We start from the raw sequence: 13,796 nt of genomic DNA, 5'->3' as shown, positions 1-13,796 counted from the left end.
CACTGCTTCTATCTGTTGTGAGAACAGGATTGGCAGGACTGCAGGGTTGGTAACAGCATGCGCCCTGGTGTCCCTCATTCTGCCATGATTTTATGGCAAGGAAAAAATACCACTTCAGATTGCAGTGTTCACACATGTTGTTAATGTACAGTCTGTTCCTGCATGTGCATGGCTTTGGACATTCTCTTCTTCCCTGAAATCTGTCTGCAAGTTATTTTCTTACCAGGCGATCGGTGAAGAATTGTACATGAACTACACAAAAACGAAACATACAAAAAAATGAACTCACTACCACTAATTATATAATAAATATAAATGATACTCTACCCTGGAACTACTATCATCGCTATTCAGTGTTGGAAATAGGTCAGCAGCGACAAATGACATGCAGACACAGCGCAAACTCCACCCCTTCTCACTCCCCGATCTTCCCCTCCTCCCTCTCCACCCTCCACCTTAAAACAGTGCCATCTTGAAGAGAACTCGAAAGACGAACATTGGCATTGAAAAAATAATGGTTGAAAAGAAGAACATAAGCATTGAAAAAAAAAAATATTGGCTGAAAAAAAATATAGGAATTGAAAAATTGGCTGAAACATTTTTGTATAGAGGTTGAAAACGAAAGTAGATTGGTATTAAAATAAAAAATAAGAATATATTTATATATTTATTTTTTCAGCCAATATACTTTTTTTCAATGCATATATCGTTTTTCAGTCAATATTCTTTTTTCCAATGCCCATATTCTGTTTTTCAGGCAATACTTTTTACTTTTTTTTTTTTTCAACGCCAATGTAAGCTGGCCCCATTCTAGCCCCATTGTTTCAAAGAGAGATAAAAGGCCACGTGAGGAGTGACATAAGCCATGTTGGACATAGAAAGTCACACATTTTGTAACTTTTTTTTAATGCTGTATCTTTGAGTGTCCTCATACTCTGCCAGTATGGTTTCCAAAAGTCCATATCATGTTGTTAGCAAATACTTCTCATGGATTGGCTCAACCCTGTTCCGGTATTGCATAATAATAACACAGACAATGTCCCTGTGTGATGATCAAGCTCATGATACAGTCGACCTTGTTGCAAGTCACCTCGACTGATACAGTTGATACATTGTAGAGTTCTTCTCAAAAGGTCCTCAATGTGTGCTACATTGCAACTGTAGAGCAGGAAAATGGTTTGAAAAAAAACATGGTCTCTCAGCTATTTTGGATTACTGCGTCCAGGGGTATATGGTCAAAATAGAAAAAAAAAAACTTCCTGTTGTAAGGGTCAGTAAAGCATTCACTCAAAGATGCAAGTCTTCAGCAGTATGTGTGCAAGGCAACATTTTCACTTGTAAGTGTTTGAGGTGTCAGACTATTATCAGTAGCGTGCGTGAGAGCTCTCACTTGTTTATGTGAGAGCAGTGTGGGTGAGAGGTTACTTTTTTCACTTGTGTATGAGGTCAGCAGAAGCAGATTTGAATCAGGGAAGTACAGATCCAGTTGTCAATAATGAATAGGCGTCTGGCTCCTTGTTGTTCTCCTCATGCAGACAGCTGTCCTGCGTCAAGACCGCAGCAGTGAAAACAGTTATTGTAGAGTGCAGCATTAATCATTTGAGCAAATCTGTCTGTCAATAAAATCAGGTGTTTACAAGCCTTATAAAGGCGAAAGCGTGAGTTATCAAACATCCGCACACATCGTGAGCCAGTCCGCTGCGCTCCTCCATAACACCAGTCTCCTGCAGCTCCCAGCTGCACACCTCAATGTTCAGGGAGTTTGCGAAGTTGTTTTTGTACAATGTTGTCTGCCCAAACAGCGATCAAACCCCTTGCTCCCCGGCATTTATCATGTTTGTGTAGAGTTGCGCTTTGCATGTAGTTTCCGGCACTGCCGAGTTGCCAGAGGCGAGAAGCTCTCTAGCCGTGGAGAGTTTCCTGAGACAAGGTGCAGCTCTCCAGCTGGGATCAAGTCCACAGCCAAAACCAAACTCGCTTGTATTCACATCCCAGACTTTTGAGCTGAAAGAGCTTTGTCTTCAGACAGAGTCCAGAGCGTGTTACCGCACTGCTGACGCCTGCTGTTGCCTTTTAAGTCTGTTAAAAAAAGTCTTTATCTTTGTAAAGAATACAGCACATAATCAAATCAACAAAACAAACTTCAGTGATGATGTGCAAGTTTTCATTAGTTCACGATTTATTGTAAAAGAAATAGCCACGAATCAAGTACAGGCTTGGATTATAATCTGATAAAGGTAGAAATACTACATTTACAATGGATTACAATGGAAAAAAAAACAAAAAAACATAACAACAAAGTATCTAGCCACATAACATAAGAAGTTCACGACTTTATTCTCTTTAGGAAAGGAAAGTTACACTGATATTTTAACCATCAATGATTTTCTACACAATCTATTGAGCACATTTTATAGTCATTTCTATTCTTCATATGTTTTGTTTGAGATACTATTTCAACATTTCGATTATTATTCTGCTATGTGTTGAACTACATTCCATGTAATGACTGGCACTATCTAGTACACCATTATAATGTAATATGGATACTTTTACTGTTCAAAAAAGTCACTGGAATGATCACTGGAAATCTAAAACCACACTGAAAATCATCACACATATTCATTTCATTTTATGCTTTGTCAGGTCATTGTGGGTTTTGTCCTCAATGACATTGAATGACTTCTTGAGACTATCTTCTGCCTGTTTCTGTGTGATACGCTTCCAACTTTCAGGTATAACAGCAGGCTTGCTCTCATATACTCGAGCAAAGTTCTCATTGAACTTCACCATCACATATTTCCAGTAGTCTGAGGCTTGAAGACTTACGTCTGGCACAATTTCCCAGTTCGGATAGATCTCGCTGTACGTTTTGTACGGATGCCACTGACCTTTTGTTGCCCGTGAGCGAAATCTGGCCTTACTGATGACTTGAGATGAACAAATGTCCGTTACCAATCGTTTACTGTCATGAAAGGTGTGTTCACCCAGACCTATGGGGCGATGCAGGGATGCCTTATGCATGGTGTGGGCGTGGCCTCCTGCCTCGCATGGTGCAGTGCAAAATGGACATTGTTCACCACATCCAATCACTTTGGTGAAGAGCTCGTCCTGAGGATTGACAGTGAGTCTTTTCAGTCTTGTTTCTATTCCCAGTTTCTTAAATTCCTCCCTGACCGCTTTGCTGACATCCTCAAGGCTCTTTGTGAGCCAATGAGCAAACTGTTCCTCATCAGCATTGTTAAAAATCATGAACTCTCCAAGAGCAGTCTGGGCCATGACCAGTTTGTCATTGAGCTGAGCGTAAATATCTTGAATGAATTCCTTCAAACTCCCCCTCTTCCTTTCTTTGGCTTGCTCTATGGCTTCCTTGATGCTTTTGATGCTGGAACAGATGAGGCTATCCTCAAACTTCTCCATTGCAGTGGAGGCTGAGAAGTGAGAGATTATTTGTTCATGAATGCAATACTTTGAATATCTATCATAGGAGCCAATATACACCTGATACTCTGGGAAGTCCATCCGAGACAGAAGTTCCAACAAGATAGTGTACTGAAAGGACATCTCTGTTTTGAACTGCTCCTGAGTCAGCATTTCATCAACGATGTGGACACCCAGAAAGCGGTTGACAAAGTCTTCGATTGCTGGCTTCAGACACTTGTGGGCAAATTCGTCTGCCTTACTCTGGCACTGGTCTTGCTCATGAAATACATCTTTAAAGTCTGTAAAGAACTTCTCCTTGTTTTTAGCCAGGCATCTGTAGGGGTCATTTAGCTGAATGAAATCTTCATGCATTTTTTGGAATTTCCTGGCCACAACTCCACAGATGTGTTGTTTCAGCGAAACTTCAAACTCAATGCCAGTCTCCAACTTTTGATTGGCTCTGAGCTGATCATCAATTTTGTGCAATATTTCTTGGATGTATGTGTCATGATAATTACTCTTCCTGTCCACTTTGTCCTGGGCAAACTGCGTGCAGGTGGTGATAATGTTATCAGCCATGTTTTGCACTGCTTTGATGTGAGACTCTTTCTTGAATTTCTTCTTTAACCAGTCTGTCACACGAGTAAATGAGCTGGGGTTGAATTTAAAAGGTTTCAAACCACACTCTTGAAGATTCTTCTCACTCAATAATTCAGATGCAAAAGCTCCCTTGTGACAGAGATTGTCCCACAGGTGCTTGTAAACACTTGCGTAGACATTGGACGTCTTTTGCTTAGAAAAGGACAGTTTGTTCACAGTTTCACTCCACATTCGATCAAACTCCTTCATGAGCTGTGCATCACTCATCTTGGTCTTTGTCTTTCGACATTGATCTATCAAGTCACGCACTCTTCCTTCCAACTCATCAATGTGTTTCCTTTTGATCCTGTCAAGTTCAGTCATCCCTTGTTTGATTTCTGCTGCCCTCGTCAGCTGGATGTGAACAGAGCTTTCGATTTCTCGTCTCAGACTCTTTGCACTGTTTGCAAACTGCTCTCTGTATCTTTCAATGAGGTGGGCTGAACTATCAGCCTCATCAAAGTACTGTTTGAGGTTGTCCAGAAGCTTTTTCTCCCAGCGAGACAATTCTTGTGCCGCTTCCACTTTCAGACTATGGATGAGTGTTTCCAGGTCAGCTATTTCAGGGCTCCCAGCAACAAAATTGGAGATTCTGGTCTCAGCCTTGGACGACCAGGTGTATATGGCTTTCTTGAATTCCCATTCCCATTTGTTGAACTCGGTACACAGCTTGATGTATGCATCGGCCACCAAACTGTTTCTGAAACTGAAGATGAAGTTCTCGAGCTTCACCGCACTCCAAAGGCTGCTCAGCCATTCTGTGAAGGTCAGGATGTTATTGTCAGAGGAGTTGCAGTCTCTGAGCTTTTGTATGGTTTTGATTTTCAGATCGTGAACAGCTTCACTGTAGCCTAAATTGACCGGGGCCATCGGAGGGGTTCCATTCCAGAGTCCAGGAATGTACCAGTTCCCAGTGTCTGGGTTGTACTCCATCACATCAGTGAAGAGCTTGTTCTCCTCCCTTTTCTCCATTTTGGCTGCTTCCTGTGTCATCCTGTTCAGTTTCTGCAGCAGCACTTTTCTGTCTCGCATGTTGGTGTCATGAGCAGAAACATCCGACACATTCTGGTGGACGAACAGACACTTGGGCTTTTTCCCCACTTCCTTCATCCGAAGGAAGGCGTGCACCACAATCTGCAGGACGTCCTCCATTTCTTGCATGTGTTCCATCGATATGTTTATGATGGTGATGTCGCTTAAACCGACAACCAACGTTGCCAGTTCATTATCGTGGTCATAGCTACCATCAAGATGGGCGAGCTGAGGTGACTTCAAGCCCTCGGTGTCAATGATCACCACGTAGTCACAGTTGAGTATGTTTTTGATGTCATCTCCAACTTTAATGAGCAACATGAAGGCACCACGAGTACAACGCCCACTGCTGACCCCAAACATGGTGTTGAGGAGAGTGGACTTGCCTGTACTCTGGACTCCAAGGACTGTGATGACCTTGATCTTGACCTCAGGGTTGATCAAAGCATGGAGCTGCTGTAGGACGCTCCTCATCCATGTGAGGGGGGTGTTGGACGCATCCCCATCAACAAGCTCGAGTGGAAACCCGTCCAGCAACAACTGTGCACACAGTGTTGGAAGATGCTGTAACTGTTGATGGAACCTGTTTGAGTCTCCAGTGGACAGTGAAGCCTCATAGATCTGACCCATCTCACGGAGGAAGTGCTCTATCCCCAGAGAGCTGCTGGAAAGCTGTCTGTCAATTTTCTGGATTTCCTGTTTGTCCTTTGAACTGTCACATTTAACCTTGTACTGCTCACGAAGTTTTGACATTGTTTCTCTTGACAAGTTGTCAAGATTCATTCTCATCCATTTTAGGAAAAAGCTCCTCTCCATTCCTGGAGTTGATATTGCATGGATGAATGCTGCCATGGAAGATGACATTTCATAGGACTGCTGCTGGTTCCGAAGGTCTTTCTTCCGTATCTCAAGATCACTTTTGTACATTTCTATATTCAGATTTCCGGCCTTTCGCAAGCGAAATTGCTCTTTTTCCACTTCGGTCAGCTTCTTCCAGATTTCTCCCTGCCTGGGTAGATGGGTTTCTTTGTATGTGAGGGGGTCTTTTATTTCTGCCGTGATGGCATCAGCATTTTTCTTTGCCCTTTGACACTCAGGCAAGTCCTCATCAACCAAAATCCCCAGGTCATGAGCAACTCCAGCCATTCCCTCAATACTCATCTCCCCAACATTTGGATCATCCACCAGATCGTTGATTTTGTCTCTCAAACGCTTGACAAAATCTGCCTCATTTTTCTGCTGCTTCCTCAGAATGATGTTATTGTTCTTCAGCTCTAACTTGCTGGCCACCTGTTTCAGAGCCGCAACATTGAAGCTCCTGCTTTGGCTGTTACTAACCAAGAAAATCTGAGCCCTGTGGTGCTGTTTTGTGAGCATCCGACATGCCAAAACTAGATCATCGCAGAAGACAAAAAGAGCTGTAGATATCTGACACAAAAATGAGTATTGTGTGTCAAATGACTCCACATCTCCACGGAGGTTTGCGACTGACACAGGTACTTTGAAATGGTCCATGTTTTTGCTTCCACAAGGCAGATACCAAATCATTTCCACCATTCCACTTGAAATCTTTCTTGGACTGTTTCCGCACTCCATGTTGTGGTGAACAAAAATGTCATGATATTGTTGGGAATTACTAAGTATCTTGTTAAGGACCTCTGACTTTGATATCGAGCAATCTCCGAGTCTCACGAAAGCCAGAAGAGGAAGTTGAGAAAGAACAGTTCGCTCTTCAATGAAGCCCTTAGATTCAGAGAGCGACTGCGGCCTGTACTTGATGACGATGTCCCTCATGGCCCAGAGCAGAAGTGTGCACTGCTTGGAGTCAACACTAGGGAGCAGAAGGGGCACAGCAAACTGACACAAGGACATTTTCAGTGCCATTTCCTGCCGCACAAAATGATCTGAGCAGAAAAAGAGAGCCGTGACTATGTCTAGCGGGTTTGGCTGATTATCTAAATTAAGATCATCCAGAAGATGGCTGAGATCCAACTCTGCAGACTCTGGTGCAGCTTCATGGGGAGACCCTTTGCACTTTGCATTTCGAGCTGTCACATTGACACTCATCAGTTTTTTGAGAAAGTACCAAGGCAGGTCGGTAATACTTTTGGGAGGCTCTTCACTGACGTTCATCTTGTCAATCTGAAGTACTGTTTTCAGGGACAGTTTATCTTCGTAGAGATGAGTCAAACCGAGGTGCGCCAAGAAGTTTCTCAGCTGTGCCCCTAAAAAAAAAAAAAGAGCATGTTTTTCCTTGTCCTGTGCTCAAATGTCCATGTCTCAGTCGAAATGCACTCAATTTCTGGCTCACCTTGCTGACCACTGTCAGCACCTCCACTCTGCTGGTTATCACCTCCGTCCAATGAGGGTCCCGACTGCATGTCCTCCTCGGCTCGATAAAGGTCGACCCATCCATAGTCCTCGTCCTGAATCAACATAGATTATCTGAAAAACTGAGTCATTCACCCGGTACTGTGCTTGACATACATACAGTAAAATGGGTCTAAGAATAAAAGGACATAAATTGAGAGATTAAACATGTATGTAGATGTAAATATGCATAGACTCTGATACAGTAAATACAACAGAACAAAACTCAACTTGAGGATTGGAAATGATGACAGACACAAAGTACAACAATAATATCTTCAATAAAAAATAAACATGGACTAAAATACAGTAAATTGAATACAAATAAACAACAATAATAGAAGTCATTAATCATCTCCATCTGAGATGAGCCCGATGATGGTGGTGTCATCCGCAAACTTGATCAGTTTCACGGACTGGTGGCTGGAGGTGCAGCAGTTAGTGTAGAGGGAGAAGAGCCATGGGGAGAGAACACAGCCCTGAGGAGACCCGATGTTGAGGGTCCGAGTGTCTGAGACAGTCGTCTCCAACCGTATGGGCTGACTCCGGCTGGTTAGGAAGTCTGTAATCCACTTGCAGAGGGAGTCAGGCACGTTGAGCTGACGAAGCCTGTCTTCAAAAACAGCTGGGAGAATCGTGTTGAAAGCAGAGATAAGGTCCATGAACAGGATCCTGGCATAGGTTCCAGGGGAGTTCAGGTGCTCCGGAACGGATCGAAGGGCCTGGTTCACTGCATCGTCCACAGATCTGTTGGCTCTACAGGCAAACTGCATTGAGTCCAGGAGGGGAGCAGTGATGGATTTCAGGTGGGATATAACCAGGCGCTCAAAGGACTTCATGACCACAGACTTCAGTTCCACCGGTCTGTCGTCATTCAATCTGTGATCCTGTGTTCCTTTGGGACAGGAACAATAGTGGATGATTTAAAGCAGGCAGGAACATGACAGGACTCCACAGATGTATTGAAGATGTCCGTGAACACTGGAGCCAGCTCAGTTGCACAATGCTTCAGCTTTCTTCAGCTCCCTCTGAAACCAATACTTCACCTCTTTGTAGCAGTTCCTGTCCCCACTCTTGCGCGCTGCCTCCTTCTCCCGTCTAATCTGGTTGAGTTTTGCTGTGAACCAAGGTTTGTCATTTGCATAACTGACCTTGGTTCACTCTTCACAGTAGCTGATCCATGAATTCACAGTGTCTCTATATTTGTCCAGATTATTGGTCGCAGCCCTGAACACCTCCCAGTCTGTGGTCTCCATACAAGTCTGCAGCTCCTCTACAGCATAACTCATCCGGATCTTTATGCTCCTCACAACAGGCTACGCAACCTTTGCAAATGCAAATCTTTCCGTTTGTAAATGGGAACAAAATACGAAACAGGAGGAGGAAAAGTCCCTGTTCCTTTTCAACATTAGCGCCAGTTCATCAATATTATTGCTGAGCAAATGGATGTTGGAGAAGGATATCCCAGAAATGGGTGTGTGTGATCCTTTTCGGCAAAGGCGAACACGCAAACCAGCACATTTCCCTCTGTTTTGTCAAGCCAAAAATTGGACTACCTCCAAACCTGACACCAAAAATACTGGTAATAGGTCAGATGGAGTAATAGACCTGATATTAATCAAATCATCTTGGGTGTAAGAACACATGGATGTACCGTCAAAACAAGTAGAATGACACGCATGACATGCTAGCACAGCCTTTGTCGGCACATTCTTAGATGAATGTTAGGCCAATGAATTTTATTCTAGTTTGTGTAATTTCCAGACAAATCTTTTACAGGGGTTGGACAAAATAATGGAAACACCTTAAAGATTTTTTTAGCATTAAGGGGTTTCCATTATTTTGTCCAACCCCTGTACATTCTTTGCCTCAGCTTGCTTCATAATTGCAATTATTGTTTTTCTCTTCATATTTTGGAATGTGTTTGTTTGGGTCTGCATTCAGTTTTTCACCAACTATTTAACCACAAGGCAAACTTTGATCGTTTATGAGTGTCAATAAAGTTTTGAAGTGAGATAGCTGAGAACCGTTAGTTCTGTTAACCCTGCCGTGCAGGCATTCTTTGGCGTCACGGTTTCGACAAGGACCGCTCCAGAATTCAGTCGTGAAGATGTGTGGTCAAGAGGCGCATCAGGTTTGAAAACAACCCTGTTCCGCATTTCACCGCATTTCTTCACTGTGAGTGCGCGTAGGAAGAGGAGCGCTGCTGTGACTGATGAATGAATTAACACATCAGCCTTCATCTGTAGTGTCTAAAAAGAATGAGACCGAATCCATCTAATCTCCTCACGTTGGTAGATCGTCAACACTAATTGTTAATGATTTAACATGTTATCCACCTCTATCTCCGGATAAATGAGATGGAAATTGGATAATTTCCCACATCACACCAAACTGTCACAGCAAACAGGTTGAAAAACGCTGCTGTAAAGTTCCTAGTGATTTCCAGCCACAAACCTTCCCCCCCCCCCACACACACATAGACACGCACACACGTTTGTCTTCCTATCTGAGTGAGGACTGTCATTGACATACATCAACATAGTGCTTTCTCCAGCCTCTCCCCCTCAACCTAACCATCTAAAACAAATGGCAAAACTTAACCTTTTCGCTTTACCAAACTAAAACCCAATTATAACAATAAAACATCTATTTTGTAGTTTTAGATAGAAATACAAGAACATGAACACACTGTTCCTCCCCAAGCCCTTCTTGCACCACGTTAGCATCACTTTTGATGAACAGAATATTGGGACCTCTGTTATGTTCGGTGTCCATGTGCTTTCATTTTGTTACTTCCGGTTTTCTTGTGTGTTGTTTCAGTTTCCTGTTTTCTGTCCGTCTTCACAGCAGCACAGCTGGAACCAATCCGCTAATCAAGCAACACTGATTTCAACACCTTGCTTCCTGTCTGCGTTGCCAAATGTTTACTTCGCATCCACCAGTAAAGATCTCACGTTTGTGTTCCCTTGCGTGGTCGATAGCTCTTTAATTGTGCGTGTCTCTTCTGCTGCCTTCTTGGCTTCTTCCTCATTTGTTTTCTGCCTTTAACTATGAGCTGCATGCTGTGTGTGAGTATTTCTGTGACTCACCTTTTGTTTTATCTTGTTGGCTTTCTTCTGTGTGTGTGTTTCTTCCACCAACAAGCGTCGTTATTAGGGCCTCGTGAGTTTATCCAAGTGCATTTCTGTTGTCCCCATTACTTAGGCTTCACATTTATTCGTCTATTTTCTGTTTACAGGTTTTTCCCCGTCCCTGTGTTTCCATCGCTCTGCGTTTTGGTGGCGACGTCCTTAGTTTCCTCGTTTCCAGTTCGTGCCCTGTTTTCTGTATTTTCTTTGTATTAAACCTTGTTAAAATTATCCTTGCTGTGTCGAGTCCTCTGTATAACAGCAGTGATTTTAGCGTTTGGGTCTGTTCCCCTGAGCCACCATGACGACCTCTTTCATAAAAATGAATAAACAAGTAAATGTCGGAATTGTTAACATCAAAATATTTACCATGCTTAAAGTTGCACTTCCTGAAAATGAAGTCCGTCAAGTTTGTCAGCTTCCTCAGCTCTGAGGATAAAAAAAGAACCATGAGTCATTGTGAAACAATTATCCAGCATAGTGCAATGAAATGAATCACCTGAAGTGCTCATTTTGATACCAGTATGAATAATTTGCTGATCCTGATTTATTTAGACTCAGACATTGGTTCAATAAAAAGTTCCTGAATTAATCTGCGAGGTTTCTGACAGACTTATTACCCTCAGTGACATCTGTGTAAATGATGTTTAAATCAATTACTCCAATGATATGACACTGCCTTATTTATTTATTTTTATAAGGCAGTCGTTATCCTTGCAACAGTAGTTCTAAATAACACATGCTTTTCCAAGAATGAATGTAGTATTTCCCCAGTATTAGGTGATTTATAGTTTAGAATTGTATTCACGTGGTATTGCAGCCATATGGTTCAGTGTGGGAAGGAAAAAAATGATTTACCTTGTTATCCTGTGTTGGTCTCAAGCTCTGTTCTAGGAGGTGCACAATAGAAATACTGTGATTTGACTGAACTTCGCCGCATTTTATACAGCAGCTCAAATTCCTTTCACTTCCTGCCCATGCCCATCCCATTTCTTGGAAACCATCTGATTTACAGACACCTTTGCCTTGACCCACACCCACTTGACCCTTATTCACGGCTGCACAATTTGAGTTTTTGTAACTGGAATGGACTGGAAATTCAGCGCTCTTGGCAACAAGCAACAGAGCAGCCTGTTAACACGAACTTAAAAAAAAATCAAGGACAGCATGACCTCATGTTAAATGTTTTTTTTAATCAAGTCATTGTGCATCTCTGTCATAAATGTTATAATTTCACCCCTCTGTCCGTCATAGCACTTTGCTTACTCACCCACACACACAAACATGCCACCAGAGCCCTGGTTAAACACTAACTTCAGGCACTTCAGATTACAAGATGGAACAATTAAGTTTGTATTTCACATAATTTTCATCAAAAGGCACATATCAAAAGGGTACTGCTGTCATGAGCAGGAAACAGCCGCCAGGACCAGTAAGGCCTTCTCTTCTGGCGCAAACACAAGATTTATTATTATTATTTGTCTTATTATTATTTGATTTGGTAAGAAGACTCCCTCCAGGATATTACAATTACAATTCCAGCAGCATTGCACAGCAGTAGTAAAAGGCAGAGTGAAAGCACACAGGGTATCAAAGATGTAAAGATAATTAAAAAAAAAAATGAAGCCAATTAAAAATAATAATAAAATTAAAAAACGAAAAAATTAATATGAAATATGCAAGAAATAATAAAAACATAAATAGAGTTGTGGTGTCTACTGCTCGTCCCTAGTCTTCCTGTTACACCTCCGTTCCCCGAGAAAGGAGGCGTGTCTATGATGGCCATAGACACAAAGAAGTTGTTTCACCTGTTTGTACTTCACTTGCTGGACAGGCTGTTCTGGTTGCTGATGACATGTGCAGGTGACTGGCATCGTCCATATTGACAAGTGATTTGTTTAATGGTCTCTTCTCTGAGGGTTCAGCTTGGTACCAGACTCACAGCCAGCTGTTTGTCTAGCCCGTATAGTGAATGCTTCCTCCGCTCAAATCTGGTGAAGAAACTCAAAGCTTACATGAGTTTACGACTCATGTTTCCCGATTCAGAGATTTTGGTTTCATAACAAAAGGGCTGTAAAAGCGCGTGAGTGTTTGGAGAACCTAGGAAGACATTCCTGAGTTAAACTGACGCACTCCAGGATGATCTGACCTCACAGGCCAGGCTCGTAAGCTTTCTTGTGCCTCAACAGACAGTGACAGACTCGTGTGTTTGTGTAATAGTATATTTCTTATGAATGAAGTTGGGATTCCATGAAATAGGAATACAAGTACCAACATTTTTTCTCTGTCATTCTTGGTCATGTTTTATGTCATTTAGAATCTTTAAATTAGATGGGAAAGTTTAGATAAGTTGTGACCATATTTAAACTTCAAGTAATGTTTTATCATTAAATAAAGTTATGGTTAGTTAGGATTTGTGTCCTCAAGCACATTCGTGAATAATGAATTCCGCCACTGAGCGATGGAAAGAATGTATGGGGCTAAAATGCGGCCAGCTTACATTGGCATTGAAAAAAAAAAATATTGGCTTAAAAAATAATTATAGAAATATATTGTATTTATTTTTAATGTTTGTACATTCTAGTTTTCTACCTCAACACAAAAACTTTTCAGCCAATATTCCATTTTTCAATTCCTATATTCTTTTTTTCTTCTGTTGCTTCTCATGTATGCAACACTGCAACCTCTAAACTTCAGAACGTTGCCGTTCCCAGATTGCAGCTACGCTCTACTCAGCCAGTCACAGGAATCCTGCCTCCCTCACCAAAGTCGTATTGCATCTAACCATCTTATCCAAAAGGTAGCCGAGAGCAGAAAACTTGTTGGCTGACTAACCATGAGGTGAGCGTGACAACCCTTCAACGACAGTGCCACGGGTTGGTCCAGACCGGCGATCGTCTGGAGTGAGTAAAGTTACGTTTCCGGTCGATTGTGCCAACTGAGCCAGAACAGTCACTTCTGTCTGCATCGAAAGATGCAGCTACGGGATCTGGGACACCATCACTACCTAGACACAGTTTTTCAATTCCTATATTCTTTTTTTTCAGCCAATATTTTTTTCAATCCCTTTTTTCTTTTTTTCTTCCGTTGATTCTTGTCTTGTCTTGTGTTTCCTGGTTTCTTTAGTCACTATCTTTGTTCATTGTGCTTTTGTCAATCTGTTTCCAGATTTGAGTTTGTTTCTTTCTCCCGGTTCGGTGA

The 13,796-nt window shown here is 42.2% G+C and overlaps 1 protein-coding gene across 2 annotated transcripts; it reads right to left on the bottom strand.

Annotated features, from left to right (window-relative positions):
• Positions 1–2,158: 2,158 nt before the first annotated feature.
• On the bottom strand, positions 2,159–11,525 carry LOC128756497 (up-regulator of cell proliferation-like). 2 transcript variants are annotated; one of them, XM_053861057.1, is made up of 4 exons: positions 11,454–11,525; positions 10,965–11,024; positions 7,406–7,520; positions 2,159–7,319 (listed from the first exon to the last, which is right to left on the bottom strand). In XM_053861057.1, exons 2-4 carry the CDS (start codon positions 10,965–10,967, stop codon positions 2,623–2,625), a joined length of 4,815 nt encoding a protein of 1,604 aa, XP_053717032.1. In that variant the 5' UTR covers positions 10,968–11,024; positions 11,454–11,525; the 3' UTR covers positions 2,159–2,622. The 2 variants fall into 2 exon arrangements, with proteins under 2 accessions (XP_053717032.1, XP_053717031.1); XM_053861056.1 differs by having other exon boundaries at positions 7,406–7,539; positions 11,454–11,479.
• Between the last annotated feature and the right edge of the window lie 2,271 nt (positions 11,526–13,796).

The sequence above is a fragment of the Synchiropus splendidus genome, chromosome 3 (genome assembly GCF_027744825.2).
Source record: "Synchiropus splendidus isolate RoL2022-P1 chromosome 3, RoL_Sspl_1.0, whole genome shotgun sequence".
In the NCBI taxonomy this organism is placed as follows: Eukaryota; Metazoa; Chordata; class Actinopteri; order Syngnathiformes; family Callionymidae; genus Synchiropus; species Synchiropus splendidus.
The sequence above is the reverse complement of the archived record's forward strand: the minus strand, read 5'-3'. Positions and strand labels throughout refer to the sequence as shown.